Consider the following 19,388-nt stretch of genomic DNA (forward strand, 5'->3'; position numbering starts at 1 on the left):
CCTCTACAAGAAAGGTCCTATGCAATTTTCCCGTATCTCCAACGGTTTGGAAGTTACTGGCAAAAAACGAAAATTTCGCAAAATCTGAAGGGGTACCCCTTGGAAAAATCTCGGAAAAATCGAAAATTTTTTTTTGTTGTTTATTATTAGCAATGTTCTTCCGAAGTCTGATTTCTTTTTAAAAAATGCGTTTCTAAAGTGCATAAACTTTTGGGATTGACTGTATAGCCAATACATCCTTAACACTGTTTTTGTTTTATGTTTAATGAAAAACAAAAGACGTGGATTTCGAGATTGATAGACACATGGCAGTAACGAAAACGATCAATCATGAGTAATTCAGAGCTGTGTCACAAAACCCCCGCGTACATCCTTCTCGTGAAGACCAGATTCAAGTTGACCCTAGCAGAGTACAGGTACGATGAGAATTTGAAGAACGAGTACCTAGAGACCGTGACGCAAGGCAATATGACTCGTTACTACGAAGATGCTTGCAAGCAGTTCGATTGGGAGATCGACGAGGAGCTTCTCAACACAATGGAACGCGAAAATGCAATCGCGTTGCAGGAACTCGAATCTACGTCCGACAACGCGGCTCTCGAAGATGCCGGCAAGAAGAATTGGAGAGAAAAATTCGAATTTTTCTGCGAGATCGGAGATCTCGAACGCGCGTCAGAGATCGCAGAATCAATTTCGAAGAACGAAACGAATTCGTCGACCGCCAGGATCGAAGCTGCTTTCGGTTTATTTAGGATAGCGTACATACAGAACAACGTGCGTTCGATGAACAAGGTAATCGGAGATATAACGAGCATAATGGAAGGATCTCAGGTGTCAGGCAGCAATTGGTGTTGCCGGAACAAGTTAAAAGTGTATGAAGCTATATATTGTCTCGCGACTCGAAATTTTGCTCGCGCCGCGTCTCTTTTATTAGACTGCATCCCTACTTTCGAATCGTACGAATTGCTGCCATTTAAAGAAGTCGTGGAATTGACCACGTTATCAGGCATCATCTCTTTATCGCGATCGGAGCTCGATTCTCAGTTTAATAACAACGGTTTACTGCAACAAGCTCTGATCACGGAGTCCTCCCGCTACAGAGAATTCTTTTACTCCTTGTACGACTGCCATTATAAAGATTTCTTCGAAAACCTCGCCTGGGTGGAGACCGAAATGAGAGCGAATCCATTGCTTCACTCGCATTATCGTTACTACGTAAGGGAGATGCGTTTGAAGGCGTACTCGCAATTGTTGCAGGCGTACAGGACCATTAATTTAAGTAGAATGGCTATGGAATTCGGCGTGACGGAGGAGTTCATAGAACAGGAAGTGGCCCGTTTTATCGCCAGCGGCAAATTGTATTGTAAGATCGATAAAGTAGCCGGGATGATCGTCACGGTCAGTGCATCTGGTTGCAACAGAGGTCAAGCACCCGACGCTTCGTGCGATCGAGGATTAACGTATCAAAACATGATTAAAAGAGGCGACGCGTTACTTAATCGATTGAAAAAGTTGGGCCAAGTTATCGAGTATTGATTCGAAATCAATTCGAATTTCGTCGGAAGAACGCGCGCGTTTTACCACGTGCTCTTGGTCGGCTTCAATCGTAGCGACGATCCTGTGTACGTTTAGTATAAGCAATTTATAAGGTGTCACTTGTAAAGAAAAGTAATATAGACTCTTCATTAAAATCAAGAGCAGGAATACAGTATTTGGAAGTTCGTCGTTTTCTCAGATTACTCTCATTGTCGTTTCACTGAGTCGCTCGTGTCTTAACCTTACACAGGTATGTTAAAGGCTGTGTATTATTCGTTCCAGTAAGATTGTTAAAATTTCAACGAATCATGGCTCATCGGCTCCTCACGAGATATCCTCGAAGTGTTTCCTCGGGGACCAAAGAGTTAAAACAGTACTTCAATTACCTCCTCGTACTCGACTTCGAAAGCACTTGCAAACGATACGAACAAATTGAGCCTCAGGAGATCATCGAATTTCCTTGTGCGGCAGTGTCCACGAGCAGCTGGCAGATAGAAAATCTTTTTCATCAGTACGTCAAGCCCAGAGCGCATCCCGTGCTCACCTCTTTCTGCACAGAACTCACCGGCATCATACAGGGCATGGTCGAAGATCAACCACATTTTCCGGAAGTGTTCGAAAAATTTCAAGACTGGTTAGACGAGAACAATTATTTTAAAGACGGGAACGATTGTGCGTTTCTCACGTGCGGAGATTGGGACTTAAAAATGATGTTACCGAAACAATGCGAGCTGGTGGACATACCTGTACCTCATCGGTTTAAGAGGTGGATAAATCTGAAAGGTGCCTTCTGCGATTCGGCCGATTATTATCCGCGAAATTTAGTAGACATGCTGTCACATTTGAAACTTCCCCTGGAGGGAAGATTGCACTCGGGCATCGATGATGTGAAGAACATGGTTAGGATAATACAGACTCTCCACTCGCGATACAATACACAGTTTAAAATAAACTCAGCGCACAAAGATGTTATTCAACAGTACAAGACTCTAAAATAGGAATAGAACTGAAACGATTTGTTAAAAACTAATTTATTGATAATAAACATATTTCCAATATAAAAATGCGAAACTATATCCTGTATAATAAATACTTCAATAGAAAAAGTTCATTCTAACATGCCAATTTACAATCGTTTGACGTTTACACGTATTTGTACATCCACTTTGTTATTCTCTGTATAAATCTCGAGAGCAGCGGTTAAATTCCTTTCGATCTTTCGTTTACATTGAACTTTCAGTTGAAAATCTCTTCTAGTAGGAATCATTCCTTCAGCTGGAACAACGCTTAGATACTCGCTGTGCGTTATATTAGTTTCGAACGGTTGTGCCACAGTGCATGAACTTTTTATCGTAACGATCGCTTCCGTTCTGGTCGGCGGAGATAAAATTATGACCGACGGACTGACCATAAAATTGTCAGCGTTCAATTTTGGTTGCGAGTTCTCCGTTAGGGTCCTGAAAATGTTTTAATTGAATTAATAGAAAGATTTAGCAAATATGATACAATTAATATTATACGTACTCTGAGGGTAGAAAGCTTTCTCCGTGTCCTTCGTATATGTGACTGTGATCACTGCACAGAGAGTAGAACATTTGCGATTCATCTGCACTGTCCTGGAGGATAGATAAAGTCTCGTCCGCGCATACTTCCATCGTCAACATTATCTCGTGCTGACGAATTCCGCGGCAAAGATCTCCAAGATTTTGCTATACAAAAGTTAATTAATAACAAACGCATTAATCAATTGAATAAATAAATAATATCTTACCAACGAATCTCGAATGACGCTAATATCTGACGTCAATTGTTCTCCAGGAAAAGCTTTGCATATTGGATGAACTATGTTTCTAAACGTTTCGTTTTCACTGCCGCTTATTTCGCCAATCTCCTTCATCTTATTGTATAATCTAGACGTTTTATTGAAATATAGAGTAGTTGTTTTAAGCTGTAAAACGTAATCAAGACTTACCTACGGATTCGCAAACGCGTAGGTTCGTCTCCATGAGTAATTAATAATGTTCCTACATGCGATACATCAGATCGTTGTAACACGGCCAAGTCTTCCTTCCGTGGGTGGAACTCTAGGGACACCCATTGAACTTCTTTCGGGTTTAGCAATAACTCTGTTGGATCCACTTGCCAACTTGCTATCATAGTAGGATACACGGCTGAAATTAATCAGAAAATAATTAGAAAGACAGATTAAACAAGATATCACTTGTTTAAAATACCTTTTGGTGTTAATTTTATTTTAACATAGGAACACAGATCTCCGTTATTTTGTAACTTGATCTTTGCGTTCAGGGAACCGCCGGAATTCAGACTGCCAAGCGACAACCACATTTTACCGGTAGTATCTTTATAAGCTTCGGAAATTTCAACTTTGCTATAACCACCATAGCCATATAAAAATAACTGAAAATATATTAGAAATTCATTGATTTTTATACGACTTCGTAAGTCGAATTTTACTTACCACTTTCGAAGGACGAGATTCAGCATCATTTCTTCTAGGCTCGTAGTGTTTAAATATTACCTTACCAGCAGCCGCGCCACTGTGATGTGGGCTGAACATAACAGATATCGTCCTGCTTTCTGAGCCTTGCAGAATTAATACAACGGACGTACCAGCTGCTTGTCGATCCCGAAGAAATCGGAAATTCTTCTCGTTGTCCGAGATTGTAACTTGAATCTTGATTTTATTGTTGCTCGTATTACGAATGGTGAATTCCTTGACTTCCGATTTTCCCGTTTTCACGCTGTTCCATACTAAAGCTGCATGAGTTGTTCTGATCGGAATCTTGTCTCCGGCGACGGTCGCTCCGGATACCGAACTCAGCGGCGAATTTCTACCGGAGTTTCCTGATTTATTCGACGTGACGCTATGCGGAGATGACGGAGAACTGACGGAAGACGAGCATTGTGGCGTTTCACAGCGAGAGAAATTTTCATTCTCTGCTTCGGTGTACGTATTCGATTCTCCGATTACAGAGTAGTAATGAACACTATTGGCACTGGTCAATTTGATTTTCGCATACATTTTCGGAGCGTCTGGACTCTGATTTTTATAAGTAACGAGGAAGCAACTAGTTTCCTCAGGCTGCGCAAGCAATTTTTCTGGTTGTACTGAGAAATACTTTGAGTTTTTCATAAATTCGACGTCTTGGACAAACGCAGCAGATATCGTCGTCGGTATCGTACCAAGATTAATCACGACCAACGGTTTAGTTTGTTTGTTAGGAACAATCAACGGCAGTTCGGTGTCAATCACTTGTATCTTACAAGTTCCTACTTGTACGATAAGAGGAACTTCTCGAATCAGTATATTATTATCGGAATTGTTTCTAGCTTGAATTCTTAATGTACCGCCGTAATGCTGTAACGATCGTTCTTGTGCTTCCGTGGTTTTTTCCAAGATTCCCGTGCACGAAACGTTCATGGTGAATATCTCTTGCGATTTGAGGGTGAGCTGATACGACTCTTCCGATTTTTCGAAACTGAACACCGCTGATCTATTCTGTGCTATGAAAAATTTGAGGGTAACGTCGACGCTGTTTTTATTTTTTATCGTGATCGGCAACGTTGTTAAGGTATCTTCAACGACGCTGCCAAAGTCCAAAGCCTTTTTCTCCGATGGGCACAGAACGTCTACATTAAGTTCCTCTGGTTTGAAGCAGATGATATGTTTCATAATCCATTCCAACTTCGTTACCATATCTGATACTGTTATATTTAGGACTGCTATGATCGGTTTACACATTTCTACTACCGTTACTGTAATCTTTGCACGTTGCTGAGAGTTCGGTTTAATAAGAACAACATCTTTCGGTAAAGTTAGTTGAACATTCTGTTTGTCACCTTGAATTTGGTTCACGTTCAGTGAGCATATGACCCATCTGTCGCTTTTGTTTAAGAGTTCTATGTCGGTCTCTCTCGATATTCCGACAATAACATTGCATAATTCCTCCGTTCCCTTGCCAATAACGACGTTGTTCATATAAGATTCATTTTGTTGAATCTGTACAGAAGTTTCTGAAATATCTTTATAAGAAACATTTTCTTGTTTTATAGTCTCCTTCTTCTGTGACTCTTCCTTGTCCAGGCTAGTGGAATTCTTTTCGTTCACCTCAGAATTACGTGGCGTTTCTTTTCCTATCGCATAATTCGGAAGCGAGAATTTCGAATCTTCCAATAATAATTTGAAGTCTTGACTATAAGACGGCCTTTTTGCATTGGACATTTCTTTCTTGAGCTCCTGATAAGCGGCTTCGAAATTTGCATTAGACGTTGCACTAGAATCCAGTGAAATCATCCTTCGAATTGGTTCCTTAACGTCAATCATTTCGCTATTGATTTTACTGTCCAGAGATAATTTCCCTGAAAGGTACGATAATCCATCTTTCTCGAAACTACTCGTATTCTTGCTTGGAGTCGAAGCAGGCATAGACTGTCTGTGCAACGTATAAGTATCTCTAACTGGTATATCATCCTGCAACTGCATCAATTTCTTCTTCTTCTTGGCCATAATCAATTGATCCACCAATCTCCGCGGTGTGCCATTATCAATATCCTGCAATGCCTGAGCAATACTGGTCAGACTCATAATACTTTGATCTTCTATGTCCTTCGTTATGTTCGGAACACTTTGGCTTTTATCTTTGACAACGTAAGACTCGACCGAAGTGTCTGTAAAATAAATTCTTAGACATTCTGATGATTCGCCTTGATATTCAAGAATAATACCTTCTGTTACTACAGTTGAATCAATTAGAGGTACAAGTTGTTTCTTTCTTGGACTGTCTATGGATATGCCAAGACTCGGTCTTCTCGCTGCGTCGTCTGACAATTCTCCAAAATCTCCGCACTTCCTTTTGAAAAACTCATCCACAGTTAGTTTTTCAGCGCAGGATCTACAATTCGAATGTATTATATGTTTTATGTTACAAAAGAACGTGAAGATTGCAAATACTTACTCTTTATATGCAAAAACTTACTCTACTGATAAATCTAGTTCGCCGATGATGCCAGAGAAACAGGATAAGTTCAAGTATTCTTTTTCTGTGGGAGTTGTGGTAGGGAGAGCGTAAGGATAATTTTGTTGCCAGGACACTTCGTCAGCAAGCATTTGACTGGCCATTTCAGAGGCTGGGCGGAATTCCTCGTTTTGAGCCAGCTGGGCCATCAGTTCAGCGGTTGTAGAATCAAACGACATAGCATTCAAACTTTTGTTCGACGATGTAGTAGATAACTTCCTTGTAGTATTACTTAATCCGGACGAACGTGCGCTTATCTCATTTGGCTCGAAGATGACCTGAAGATTCAATTTACAAAACGTCTCTCTTTCCAATCTTTTATTTTCATTTAAATTTAAACTTACACTACTTGATTTAGTAACAGGTATATGGGATGTATTCTTATTTTGAGAATTCGATTGTCCTGAATCCGTCGCGATTAAATTTTGTATATTTGCATTATTCTCTTTGTTCGTATCTGTAATAATACGATTATATATTAGCAATTTTGTTGTGAAGCAGTTGTACAAGAAACTTTTACCATATGTAATAGACGTGGGTTTTATATCACTGCATCTCTGAAGTAGCTTCCTAGCAAGTTCACGTTCTGTGTCCAGTTTATTCTCATCTTGCTTCTCTATGTCTCCGACACCACTTACTTCAGCTAAAACTATGAGAGCTCATTATCGAATAAAACTGTCATTACGCATTATCCAAGAGAAATTGAGAAACTCACAAGAGGATAAATTACTGAGTATACCAAGGGACTCATCGGACTTTCGTGTCACATCATGCTGTTGCACGGCTGTTTGTTTACAAACGGGTTCATTTTTGTCAAAGATTCTGCTTTCCAGTCTAAAAGAGACACGCATAATCTTCCTCTTAAGTATCATTCAGTCAATAATTAATGAAAAAATCTATATATTATGATAAGTAACTATAAACTTACGTGCTTTTTCTCTGTACGGTCGAAGCTGCTTGCGGCTGTGGAGTGCTCAATATAGTCATATCCATAAAATCTGCCCCGATGGGCTTCGACGGTGTGAACATCGTCAAAAAAATTTGCCTTTGTTCGTTTCTCGATTGCCAGCGATTGCTCAGTGGAATTTATCGTACGCAGCTTAAGAATCCGAACGATTTACGGATCGTCAAATCGATAAAACAAAATTGGAACCGCACCATGTTATTCTTAACGTATTGTTTGACAGTTGATCGATCTAGCGGCGTTCAAATTTGAAACTGTATATCCAGCATTCACCGATCATAGAATACTTTGCTGTATGTTGGAGCGACCTGTTCGCTTACCTACGAAAGTGTCATGAAACTGCCATCTGGACTTCACAATAGAATTGAATAGAATACAACGATGCCATGTGCACACAGAAATGCCAGTTTGAGGACGGGAGTCAACGAGAATCACCCCTTCCACTTACGTACACTATCGTACCACTATCGTACCGTATCCGTATGTTCCGAGCTCGGCTCAAGTTCGGCTTATAGAGAGAAAAGGCAGAACATCAACTTGTCGCCTTTGCTCCTGATGCATTAAGATTTGAGCTGATGTTCTGCCTTTTCTCTCTATAAGCCGAACTTGAGCCGAGCTCGAAACATACGGATACGGTGCGATAGTGTGCGTAACTGGGAGGGGTGATTCTCCCTGGCTCTCGTCCTCAAACTGGTACATGATAGGGTACATATCTCTGTGTGCATCGTGTGTATATCGTGTCAGTGACCTTGAAATAAGGGTTATTCGTGTAAAATATCAAAATATTAAACGAACAAAATATGTAAAATTCGGACACTGCTGGGTTCGCAATTTTTAATTAAAAACAATTCTGACAAGTCTTACACGGTCATGTTTCTTCGACTTTGAACGAAGTGCAGATACTTGTCATTTACTGTATCATTTGTATACATAATTCTCTTCCTCTTGTTTAAAACTCGATGTATGAGACAGATTCTGTATATTTTAAAAGTTGACAGGTTGGTAAAAAGTAGTAGCATTAAAATTATGGATTTCGTTGCGATTGTTTCTGTCTATTCTGACTGACGTACGGATTGATATTTTCAAGGTAATATTAATAATACAATGGACGACAGAACAGAGAGAAAAAGACTGAATTACAAGGATAAACTTGTATTAGCGCCTATGGTGCGAATTGGTACGCTTCCTATGCGTCTCCTTGCGCTCGATTACGGTGCGGATATCGTATACACCGAGGAACTGATAGACAGGAAATTATTACGATCATTTCGTCGTGTAAACGGTAAGAAAATGTTAGTATTGAAATATCAAAGGATGGACTTGAAGGAAACGCGACAGCATCACTTATAACAGATTTACCTTAGATGTTTTGGGAACGGTCGATTACATAGACAAAACAGATGGCATGGTAACTTTTCGAACCTGTCCCAAAGAAAGGGACAGAGTAGTTTTGCAAATCGGTACATGCGATGCGGAAAGAGCATTGACCGTTGCTAAGATGGTGGAGCAGGATGTTGCTGGAATCGATGTAAATATGGGCTGCCCTAAACAGTTTTCCTTGGTAGGGAAAATGGGTGCAGCTCTTTTAAAAGAACCAGAAACAGCTGCTCACATTTTGAGAACCCTGGTGAACAACCTCAGCATTTCAGTAACTTGTAAAATTCGTGTATTGCCAGATTTGGATAAGACTATAGAATTCTGCCAGCTTATGCAATCGACCGGTATATCGGCGATCGCGATCCATGGTCGAACCGTTGACGAGAGACCGCAACACATGAATCGCAACGAAGTTCTGAAGGAAATCTCTAAAAGATTATCCATACCTGTTATAGCAAATGGAGGTTCCAAAGAGATACAGAAATATTCTGATATTATCAAGTAATGGCTTGGATTCTGACTGAGATACCTAAAATATTGTTTCTATAATTCTAAGATTGATGCAACTACTTATAGATTTAAGGAAATAACAGGGTGCAGTAGCGTGATGCTCGCACGTGCAGCTGAGTGGAACTGTTCGATATTTAAAAAGGAAGGTTTACTCCCCATGGAAGATGTAATAAAATCATATTTGAAATATGCAGTGGATTGCGATAATCCACCTTCCAATACTAAGTATTGTGTACAGAATATTCTCAGAGATCAGCAAGAATCAGCGCTAGGAAAGAAGTTCCTTAATTCTCAAACTTTAGAACAGATATGGTATGAACCATATCGCTTGTCGAACACATTGATTTATTCGTAGGCTCATGTATGATTTCATTTTAGCGATTGTTGGGATTTAAGTGAGTATTGTCGTTTAAAGAGAAGTGAGTTCGAGAAGAATGGATTTCTGGGGAGATCTCAAGTCTCGCCTATGAGAGATGACGAGGAACACACTCAGTCCAACAAAAGAAAGCTCTCGGAAGAGGAAGATGTAATTTTAATGCATTGCGCGTTCTTGAGGAATAATTACGTAACGGATCTTGAATTACCGAAAACAATTTTGCATAAGTGGATGCAAACTCAAAGAAAAAAGATGCCAAGCTATAATACGCAACAGAAAGGAAAGCTTTTCCGATCCATTGTTACCGTCGATGGAAGAAAATATGGATCATCTTTCTGGTAATAAGAATGATAATACGATGCATTAAATATTTAAATAAATGGATTGCTTATTGAATTTTAGGGAGAAGAATAAGAAATGGGCAGAGCAGGGTGCCGCGTTAGTTTGCCTATTTTCTTTAGACCTAGTTAACAAAAAGTCTTTCATTGCAAACGGCAATGCTCCTTCTTGATACTGGATTATTGAAGATTAATCATAAGAACGTTGTATGAATAAATGTTTCCTATTGATTTGACGAGAGTTCAACGTACATATTTTTATTAGCTTTGTTAAAAATAAAAATGGTTTTGTTACGAAGAAGGCATCGTTCTTTTCATTGTGTGCATTGCACGGTCCATTATGAAACGCCCTCTATACAGGAACGCGTTTGTGTGTGATTTGTGAATGTATCTCACAGTATTGCAACTATTGCATGGTAGTGTCACTGAACATTGTTGACGGGAAAGTGTATGTTTTTTCATTTGTTGCAAACCAGCGTATTTGACTATAATGATCTATGAACAATCATTTCAAATACAATATCATTTATTGAAATAAAGGTGAAATTGAATATTTTCTCAAGAATTTATATTATTTCGAAACAATGAGCGAGGTTAAAGAGAAGCAAGAAAAGGTGTTAGTCGAGCAGGACGATGAAAAGAAATCGCCGAAAACAAAGAGGAAACGTGAAAGTGAAGAGAGAAGTGTAAACTATGAAGAAGTTAAGAACTCTAGGGGACGATCTCCAGATCCAGAACCATCTAAGAGATTAAAATATGATACCGAACAAAATGTATTTATCATGTATCGTATTTACAAATCTATGGTTTTCTTAATAATTAATCATTTCTGTTGTTGTAGACTAAGGATGATACTGTAAGTTCAACTGTTGATAGTAATAAGGAAGAAAAAGAATCGTTAACTGAAGAAGTATGCAACGACAATGCAATAATAGTAGCGAAACATTATAATTCATTAGAAAATAAGAATTTAGCCCAGAGAAATAGGAGTCGTATTATATACCTGAGGAATTTTAATAACTGGATTAAGAGCATGCTCATAAGTAAGATTGTTATTCAAAAACAGGGTGATTCTAATAAAAGTGTCTTGATAAAGAATCCGAATAACAAAAAAACAATTACAACAGTTTATGTATTCATTGTAGTAATGCAACTGTAGAATATTTTTTATGATGAATAATTTCAGAGTTATTCAATGTCGTCACATTATAAGAATCACCCTGCATTAAGGGTTTTCGAATAATTTATAATCTAAAATTGTTTGTAGCTAAATTTGTGGAGGAGATTAAAAGTAAAATGAATCATGGATCTCGTATGAAAGTACTCGATATGTGCTGTGGCAAGGGAGGTGATTTATTTAAATGGAAGAAGGCGAATATATCTCATTTAATTTGCATTGATTTAGCTGAAGTAACTGTCCAACAGTGTCACGATAGGTACAAAGATCTGTTAAAACGAAATGCTTCTCAGAGGAATTCTCTGTTCTCTGCCGAATTTATAACTGCTGATTGTACGAAGGTATTCATCTTTCCTTTGAAAAATACGAGTAATATAATGGAATTATTACTATGAAACGTATATACCATTATATATTTTGTCAATGGAAATTGGTTATGAAATAGTGTTTTAGGTACGTCTGAGGCGAAAATTTGAGGACCCTAGTATGTATCTGGACATTGTCAGTTGCCAGTTTGCATTCCATTATTGTTTCGAATCGTTGCAACAAGCAGAATGCATGATACAAAACGCGAGCGAATGTTTAAAGCCTGGAGGATATTTTATTGGAACGATACCAGATGCCTATGATCTCGTGTATGTTTGCATTTTAATGTGTAATATATCGAGGAATTTAAGAGTTACTCTCATTTTTCTGTGATCAGTTCTAGATGGCAAAAATGTGATGGTAATAGTTTCGGAAATGATGTTTACAACGTCGAGTTTTTTTGTGACAAGGAAAAGCCACCAATATTTGGTGCCAAGTACCATTTTCAATTAGAAGGCGTTGTCAATTGCCCGGAGTTTCTTGTTTATCTGCCTGCGTTTAAAAAACTAGCTTTGAAATTCGGTTTGGAAATGGTACTGTTTGAAAGGTAACAAGACGAATAATCGTGTCTTCTTTATGTAAAATGTTCATTCACTATAAGTATCGTATTGTTCTATCGTAGATTCGATGATTTTTATGATAATATGAAAGACAAGGACAAACAGTTGCTCAACATAATACAAGCTTTGGAGGTTTATCCTCCTCGAGATGGTCCACCTGTTGGTGATCCCGATCGAGATTACCAGCACGCAAAGGAATATCTAAAAATGTATCCCAATTATTCTCAGATCGGTACTTTATCTAAATCCGAATGGGAAGTTACTTGTTAGTATAAGATTGTCTTAGTTCATGCGAACTGTTCATTAAAATTTCATAACTTTATCATAGTAATGTTGATTAATTATATTTCAGCGTTGTATGCAGTATTCGCATTTAAGAAGATGAAAACTGTATGGAACAAGGACGGAGAAGCAGAATATGTAAACTCATAAGTGTACACATTATACGTATAATTATGTAATGTTCATTTTGTAGCATAAGATTAACTTTGGAAAAAATTGACAATTCTTAATTCTACAAACAGAAACTAGTCTGACTATAGTTGTGTAAAATATATTTCAGTATGAATTTTATCATGTAATGCTACACGCACATAATGTAGCAGTGTTTTATATAAGAATGAAATCTTATAACATCACCTATTAAGATTAAAATGAATTGTATACAATGTTTCGACATGTTCCTTATTCAATGATCTAGAATCTATGAAGAAATAAATAAATAAATATCGTCAGGCTCTGTAAAATATTATTCATTTATCAAGACCTGCCATGCGGAAGATAACGATTTTACGAATTATAACGCGAAATGGCTCCTATGAACATGTGATAAAACATCGATGTTCGATTTTACGTCACGAACGTCTCGTTTCCTAATTGAAGTTTGTGGCGACGCGTGAGCAAATATAACTGGATAACCATTTTCAAAATTAACGCGATCATTATCAGTTCACGAATTTACAGAAAGTTTCCGGTGGTGTATTCCGTGAAATTTTAAACGTTTACGTTCGCAACCGACGTCGTTGAAACGGAATATGACTTGGTAAGGTAGATAGAAACGTGCCGCGGGGTGGAGGGGTTATAACGGAGATCGAAGAGGCGGAGCAAAGAAGCGCGTGCGCTTTTAGTTATTTTTGATACTTAGACTGGCGTCCCCTATACGATCTAAAGCGTGTAGGCTCGGCTCGGCCCGCAGCAGTCTCGCGCTGAGTGTACATACGTATAGTCGAACAGTAGGTGACTGGTGTGTGTGCCCCCAGTCCTCTACTTACTACTCTCGCTTCTGTTAGCCCTCGCATTGCCAGAGTCTATCAGTCGCGTTCTCGTATGAGAAATGGAGCTCGAGCAGCCAGCAACGCAGTCGAATTCCGACTCAGTAAGTGACGATTTAATATCCATTTTTTAAAACGCGTCCGTCTACGTGCACGGTTTTTCGATATTCGGCCTCGTTTCATCGCCTTTCTCTTGCGCGTACGGTATAGCCGCTGATGCGAAATTTTTCTAAGTCCCAAAATGGCGTCTGGCGACTAAGTCCTACCTGGCTCGCTTCTCACTGCCAGACGTTAAGTCCAACACTAGAGTGGATCGTTGCACGCGACGCCTCGGCCTCGCCGCAATATCATTTTAATGCCAGTATGATTGTTTTCAGGAGAGGAAGCTCAAGGATAACAACGGTGTGACTGGAAATAATAGCGGTAAACGTTTTATTCATGGAGTTTAACATAACGCGCTCGCGGGACATAGAACGGGATCGAAACTTTACGGCAGGCGAGCTTTACGTTCGACGCCACGACTGAAGTGTCGCGAAGCTGCCAACGACCCGACCGGTCAAACACGTGTTTCGTCTCTCTGACGAGTTGTTCGAAATACTTACAGTTTCCGTGATTCAAATTTAGTTTTCTTCGAATCGCCACTTGTTCACGTTTTACATTGCGAGAACCTTTTATTTTTACGTCTTCGCGGAGTTGAATTAATCGGGATTTTACGAAAATGTCCCGCGATCAAGAGATCATACACGTGTAACTAAGAATTTAATCGTTATAATTTTACGTGATTTCGTTTAAACAATTATCACATAAAACATGTTCTTTCATTTTCGATAAAAAAATATTGCAGTAATAGTTGCCTGAATAATTTTAGATGCCCACATAAATGGTATGTCAAATGGATTTGATAAAAAGAGAGAACACAAATCTGAACATAGGGATAAGGACAAAGAGAGATCTCATAAATCAGATCATAAAGACAAGGAGAGGAGCAAGGAGAAAGATAAGAATCATAAGAGTGAACATAGGGACAAGGAGAAAGACAGGCATAAACATAGTTCAAGTTCCATTAAAGAGAAGGACAGGCATGACAGTAGCAATAAAAACAAGGAAAAGGATAGGAAGAGTAGCTCCTCCTCGAGCAAGGATAAAGAGCATAAGAGCAGCAGCAGCAGCAGCAGTTCCTCGAATAAAGATAAAGATAAGGACAAGAGCAAAGACAAGGAACATCATAAATCCAGTTCCAGTTCTGGATCTAAGGATAAAGACAGGTATAAGTCAACTTTCAATAAAAGTCTGTCACATTTTCACTATTGCAATTACATCAATGAAATTATGCTGCAGGCACCATAGTAGTTCCAAGGATAAAGAGAGTAAGGAGAAGGATAAGGATAAGAGCAGAGACAAAGAGAAATATAGCAAGGACAAGGAGAAGCATAGTTTAAGTTCAAGTTCTCGGGACAAAGAGAAAGATAAAAGTGTCTCCAAAGAGAAAGAAAAGGAGAGGAAGCATTCTACGGAAAAGGACAAGGAAAGACATTCCACTTTTCATACAAATGACAAAGAAAAGCATCGCTCTTCTGAAAAAGACAAGGACAAGCACAATTTATCAAGTAAAGATAAACACCGTCATGACAAAGAAAAGGATCGGCATCGTCACGATAAGGAGAAATGTAAAAATTGCAGTCTGTGTTGCATCGTATGACAAAATTTTAATTGAAAACTTTATTTTCATTCCGTTTAATTTGCAGCCAAACACAGGGAAGATAAAGATAAGAAGGAAAAGGAGGAAGTCAAAGTTAAAGAGGAATTTTCGGATGTAAAACCTAATCACATAAAGAGTGAAGAATTCCATTACACTGTTGCGCAAACCTTGAAGCAAGTGAAAGAGGTACGTTTCGAAATGTTTTTAATCAATTAGAAAACATAATGACACGAATTATATCGTAGGAACCAGTCTCACAAATTGAACCAGAGGACGATGATGACAGCAGTGGTGAACAGCCACTGTACATTAAAGAGGAAGACGATGAAGAAGAGCCAGCTAATGAAGAGGAAGCTAGCATGGATTCGACTGATGGGAATGATACGAGGCTATCGGATCTCCATAACACTACTATTAGAACTGAGGATGAATCTGATGAGGATATGCCATTGGTAAATTGAACTTCTACATATCAAATTAGCATGGTTGAAAGAAGGATTTGTATAATATAAAAATCCTCCAGATTGCTAGAGCTTCGACGAGTAGCAAGAGGAGTCTCGAATCGGAGGAGGAGGAAGATGATAAGCCACTCTCAGCGCGCAAGAAACCGAAGAAAAGTGAGACAAAAATGAAGAAAAAGAAACGGAAACATGAGGACTTGGAAGAGGATGACGAAGTTGACGAAGTATATTTCGCGATGCATGTCTCTAATGTATAATTGTATATAATACTAATTATAATCGAACTTCTGTTTAGAAACCAAAGAAGAAAGGTGCGAGATCATCAAAGGGAGAGAATTCTAGCCCGAGAAAGAAGAAACAAGAAGACGAGCAGGACGTTTGGAAATGGTAAATTTTGTTGTTAGTACTTAAAGATCCCGCGTGAAGCAATGTCACGTGAACAGGCAGGGTTATGTCGACCTTAACCTCAATATTACATCGTGTAAATGTTTCTCGAAGTGCAAGAAAATGATATAAAAACACATTTTCTTGAATGAAATATGAATGTTAAGATCAGGAGAGTTTCGATAATATTTATAAGAAATATATTTTCTAAATATCATCATAGATATTACACTAAGTGCAAATTTAAACTGGTTGAACAGTTTTATGCTTCAAGGTTGTGTTTTCACAAGTGCTTTTATGCAATCAAATAGAGTTATAATTGAATGAATACGTAATGGTTTTTTAGGTGGGAAGAAGAGAAGAAGAGTGATGGTACAAAATGGACATTTTTAGAACATAAAGGACCCGTATTTGCTCCTCCGTATGAACCGCTCCCTCCTAATATAAAATTCTATTACAATGGGAAAGAAATGAAATTGAGTCAAGATGCAGAGGAAGTTGCCACTTTCTATGCACGGATGTTGGATCACGATTACACTACGAAGCCCATGTTTAACAGCAACTTTTTCTCTGACTGGAGGGAAGTTATGACTGACGCAGAGAGAGCGAAGATAGTCGATTTAAGCAAGTGCAATTTTAAGGAGATGCATGCATATTTCCTTCAGAAGAGCGAGGAGAGGAAAGCAATGACTAAAGAAGAGAAACAGAAGATAAAGGAAAAGAATGAAGAGATCCAGAAAGAATATGGCTTTTGTACTATCGACGGGCATAAGGAGAAGATCGGTAACTTCAAGATCGAACCTCCTGGCTTGTTTAGAGGCCGTGGAGAACACCCGAAGATGGGAAAATTGAAAAAGAGAGTTATGCCCGAAGATATTCTTATCAATTGCTCGAAAAAATCAAAGATACCGCAGCCACCGCCGGGACACAAGTGGAAAGAAGTCCGGCACGATCCGAATGTTACTTGGCTCGCGTCATGGATGGAAAATATTCAAGGCCAAATTAAATACGTTATGCTTAATCCATCGAGTAAACTTAAAGGAGAGAAAGATTGGCAGAAATATGAGACTGCAAGGAAACTAGCGCAATCGATAGACAAGATTCGGGCTGAGTATAGAGAGGATTGGAAGAGTAAGGAAATGCGTATACGACAAAGAGCTGTAGCGTTATACTTCATAGATAAACTGGCTTTAAGAGCTGGTAATGAAAAGGACGAGGATCAAGCAGACACTGTAGGTTGTTGCTCTTTGCGAGTAGAACATATTTCATTACACGAACAAAAAGATGGGAAGGAGTATGTAGTCGTATTTGATTTCTTAGGTACGTGCAGCCTTCTTATATAAATTTCAAATTTTGCCATAATACGTACGATGTATTTCATTTCATTGGTATTTACAGGTAAAGACTCAATAAGATATTATAATGAAGTGCCAGTAGAGAAAAGAGTGTTCAAGAATTTACAGCTTTTTATGGAAGGGAAATCGCCAACTGACGATCTGTTCGATCGTCTCAATACGACAATTATGAACAAACATTTGAACGAGTTGATGGAGGGTCTTACGGCCAAAGTATTCAGGACTTACAACGCCTCGTGGACATTACAACAGCAATTAGATAAATTGACGAATCCTGATGACACTGAGGCCGAGAAAATTTTATCATACAACAGAGCGAACCGAGCCGTTGCAATATTGTGTAATCACCAGCGCTCAGTTCCTAAAACACATGCAAAATCCATGGAGAATCTTAAAGCAAAGATCGAAAGCAAGAAAGAAGCTATAGCCGAGGCAGAACAGGCCGTGAAAGACGCTAAACATGAAGCGAAACACGGATCTGTTAGAGAAAAAGTGTATGTTATCTGTTATTATCAATTAACCGTGTTTCATAGTAACAAATACTTTATTCTGTCATTGTTACAGTGTATATGAAAAGAAAAAGAAAACTCTTGATAGATTAAGAGACCAGCTAACAAAATTGGAGGTCCAGGCGACAGATAAAGAAGAAAATAAAGAAATCGCGTTAGGCACGTCCAAGCTGAATTATCTCGACCCAAGGATTAGCGTTGCTTGGTAACTTTCATTTCATTTTTATTCTATATTAATCGAATAAATATGAGCAAACATTTAATCATTTATCTTTACATTCCATAGGTGTAAAAAGAATAACGTCCCTATTGAGAAAATTTACAATAAAACTCAAAGGGATAAGTTTAGATGGGCAATAGATATGGCAGGACCTGACTACGTGTTTTAACCCCATGAAAGATCGATAATCGCGGAAAATAACTCCCACTAATTGTATTTAGTGAATTTTTCGTTAATATGATCGGGAGAAAAAGTAACGGTATAATTTTCTATATTTACAAAAGATAAATGTGAGAGTGCGGGGACATATTTTATATAGAAACACTGTTAAATTTCGGTGAAGACTTTATATTTAATGTGTAATCGACACGCGCGTAGTCTAGAATTGATCGCTTAGCATACAGCGCGTAAAAATTTTAGCGGTCGCATTTGCATATAGGCGTTTAATTGATCTTATAAATATTAGTAACACAATTTGAGTAAATCGGAAGGAAAATGTCAACTCCTTAGGTAGAAATTTATAATATTTGTGAATATTTACAAGAACATGATTTGCGCAGAGCGAACTAAATTTAGAGGGTTGCAGCTCGAAGTTAATTCGTTAGATCATAAATTTTATTACCTCTAAATTTAGGTGTGCACGAGATGGCATGGGCTGTTGCATTGTAAATAGAATTTATTCGTCAAAACTTTGCCAGCCGATTAAACGATAAGTGTATGTGTACTAGGTCTATCTTAAAAAATTCACGTCTGATAGATGAGCAATTAATTTTCTATTCTTTTCATCTGTCTTCTGATAAATGTGTAGAACTATTCAAGGAAAATTATTCGTATTACGCATTAGGATACTCTTGAAGTCCCTGCGTAAATTGATTTAGTATGAAATTACTTGAATCGAAATCATCATTAACGAACTTGATTGGCATAATGCACGTCGGAACAGATGATTATAAGTAATGATATGTATTTCAAAAAACACAGATCATCGCTTTTTAGCGATTTATGTTTTATAAGAATGTTTAGATTATAATAAATGTGAACACATTGTATCCTCAAAAATTCTTTTAGTATCTGTACACTCGAATACCTTGCGATCACCAGTAAGAATAATTGCCCGCAGAGAACAAAAAAGCTGTGTACCAGATATCAGTTTTTATTATGCTCATACACAGACGTAGCTGCGTAGCTGTGTTGAAAAGTCTTATTCATAATCGATGATTGTCACGCTAGTAAACGTAGGTCCTTATGT

At 38.3% G+C, this 19,388-nt stretch overlaps 5 protein-coding genes across 13 annotated transcripts; 4 read left to right on the top strand and 1 right to left on the bottom strand.

The window, feature by feature from the left end:
• Positions 1-225: 225 nt before the first annotated feature.
• On the top strand, positions 226-2,612 carry LOC108626171 (26S proteasome non-ATPase regulatory subunit 6). Its single transcript, XM_026814613.1, has 2 exons — positions 226-1,490; positions 1,823-2,612. The coding sequence occupies exons 1-2, from the start codon at positions 331-333 to the stop codon at positions 2,532-2,534; spliced, it is 1,872 nt and encodes a 623-aa protein (XP_026670414.1). The 5' UTR covers positions 226-330; the 3' UTR covers positions 2,535-2,612.
• Positions 2,573-7,970, bottom strand: spd-2 (spindle defective 2). 5 transcript variants are annotated; one of them, XM_026814530.1, is made up of 13 exons: positions 7,857-7,968; positions 7,501-7,768; positions 7,288-7,406; positions 7,093-7,221; positions 6,917-7,029; positions 6,534-6,850; positions 6,283-6,449; positions 4,016-6,225; positions 3,771-3,954; positions 3,509-3,707; positions 3,308-3,446; positions 3,061-3,245; positions 2,573-2,993 (listed from the first exon to the last, which is right to left on the bottom strand). In XM_026814530.1, exons 2-13 carry the CDS (start codon positions 7,599-7,601, stop codon positions 2,663-2,665), a joined length of 4,194 nt encoding a protein of 1,397 aa, XP_026670331.1. In that variant the 5' UTR covers positions 7,602-7,768; positions 7,857-7,968; the 3' UTR covers positions 2,573-2,662. The 5 variants fall into 5 exon arrangements, with proteins under 5 accessions (XP_026670331.1, XP_017882059.1, XP_026670339.1 ...); XM_018026570.2 differs by having other exon boundaries at positions 7,093-7,209; positions 7,501-7,970; XM_026814538.1 differs by having other exon boundaries at positions 7,093-7,215; positions 7,501-7,970.
• A 151-nt stretch (positions 7,971-8,121) lies between these two features.
• Positions 8,122-10,435, top strand: Dus2 (Dihydrouridine synthase 2). Of its 3 annotated transcripts, none has more exons than XM_018026619.2 (6): positions 8,122-8,241; positions 8,624-8,818; positions 8,901-9,414; positions 9,490-9,735; positions 9,802-10,137; positions 10,202-10,435. In XM_018026619.2, exons 2-6 carry the CDS (start codon positions 8,641-8,643, stop codon positions 10,308-10,310), a joined length of 1,383 nt encoding a protein of 460 aa, XP_017882108.1. In that variant the 5' UTR covers positions 8,122-8,241; positions 8,624-8,640; the 3' UTR covers positions 10,311-10,435. The 3 variants fall into 3 exon arrangements, with proteins under 3 accessions (XP_017882108.1, XP_017882081.1, XP_017882143.1); XM_018026592.2 differs by having other exon boundaries at positions 8,176-8,534; XM_018026654.2 differs by lacking the exon at positions 8,122-8,241 and having other exon boundaries at positions 8,726-8,828.
• A 93-nt stretch (positions 10,436-10,528) lies between these two features.
• On the top strand, positions 10,529-12,975 carry Rnmt (RNA guanine-7 methyltransferase). The gene is made up of 7 exons (XM_018026667.2): positions 10,529-10,910; positions 10,979-11,180; positions 11,405-11,655; positions 11,768-11,949; positions 12,018-12,227; positions 12,303-12,505; positions 12,593-12,975. Exons 1-7 carry the CDS (start codon positions 10,722-10,724, stop codon positions 12,670-12,672), a joined length of 1,317 nt encoding a protein of 438 aa, XP_017882156.1. The 5' UTR covers positions 10,529-10,721; the 3' UTR covers positions 12,673-12,975.
• A 443-nt stretch (positions 12,976-13,418) lies between these two features.
• Positions 13,419-19,382, top strand: Top1 (DNA topoisomerase 1). 3 transcript variants are annotated; one of them, XM_018026828.2, is made up of 12 exons: positions 13,419-13,615; positions 13,889-13,934; positions 14,380-14,776; positions 14,850-15,190; positions 15,257-15,396; positions 15,456-15,662; positions 15,734-15,895; positions 15,967-16,058; positions 16,402-17,375; positions 17,454-17,904; positions 17,975-18,124; positions 18,206-19,382. In XM_018026828.2, exons 1-12 carry the CDS (start codon positions 13,574-13,576, stop codon positions 18,306-18,308), a joined length of 3,105 nt encoding a protein of 1,034 aa, XP_017882317.1. In that variant the 5' UTR covers positions 13,419-13,573; the 3' UTR covers positions 18,309-19,382. The 3 variants fall into 3 exon arrangements, with proteins under 3 accessions (XP_017882317.1, XP_017882324.1, XP_026670369.1); XM_018026835.2 differs by having other exon boundaries at positions 14,850-15,178; XM_026814568.1 differs by lacking the exons at positions 13,419-13,615; positions 13,889-13,934; positions 14,380-14,776; ... (3 more) ...; positions 15,734-15,895; positions 15,967-16,058 and adding an exon at positions 16,115-16,329.
• The last annotated feature ends 6 nt before the right edge of the window (positions 19,383-19,388 follow it).

This window comes from Ceratina calcarata, unplaced genomic scaffold, assembly GCF_001652005.2.
Source record: "Ceratina calcarata isolate Rehan_Ccalc_2016 unplaced genomic scaffold, ASM165200v1 scaffold120.2, whole genome shotgun sequence".
Classification (NCBI taxonomy): Eukaryota; Metazoa; Arthropoda; class Insecta; order Hymenoptera; family Apidae; genus Ceratina; species Ceratina calcarata.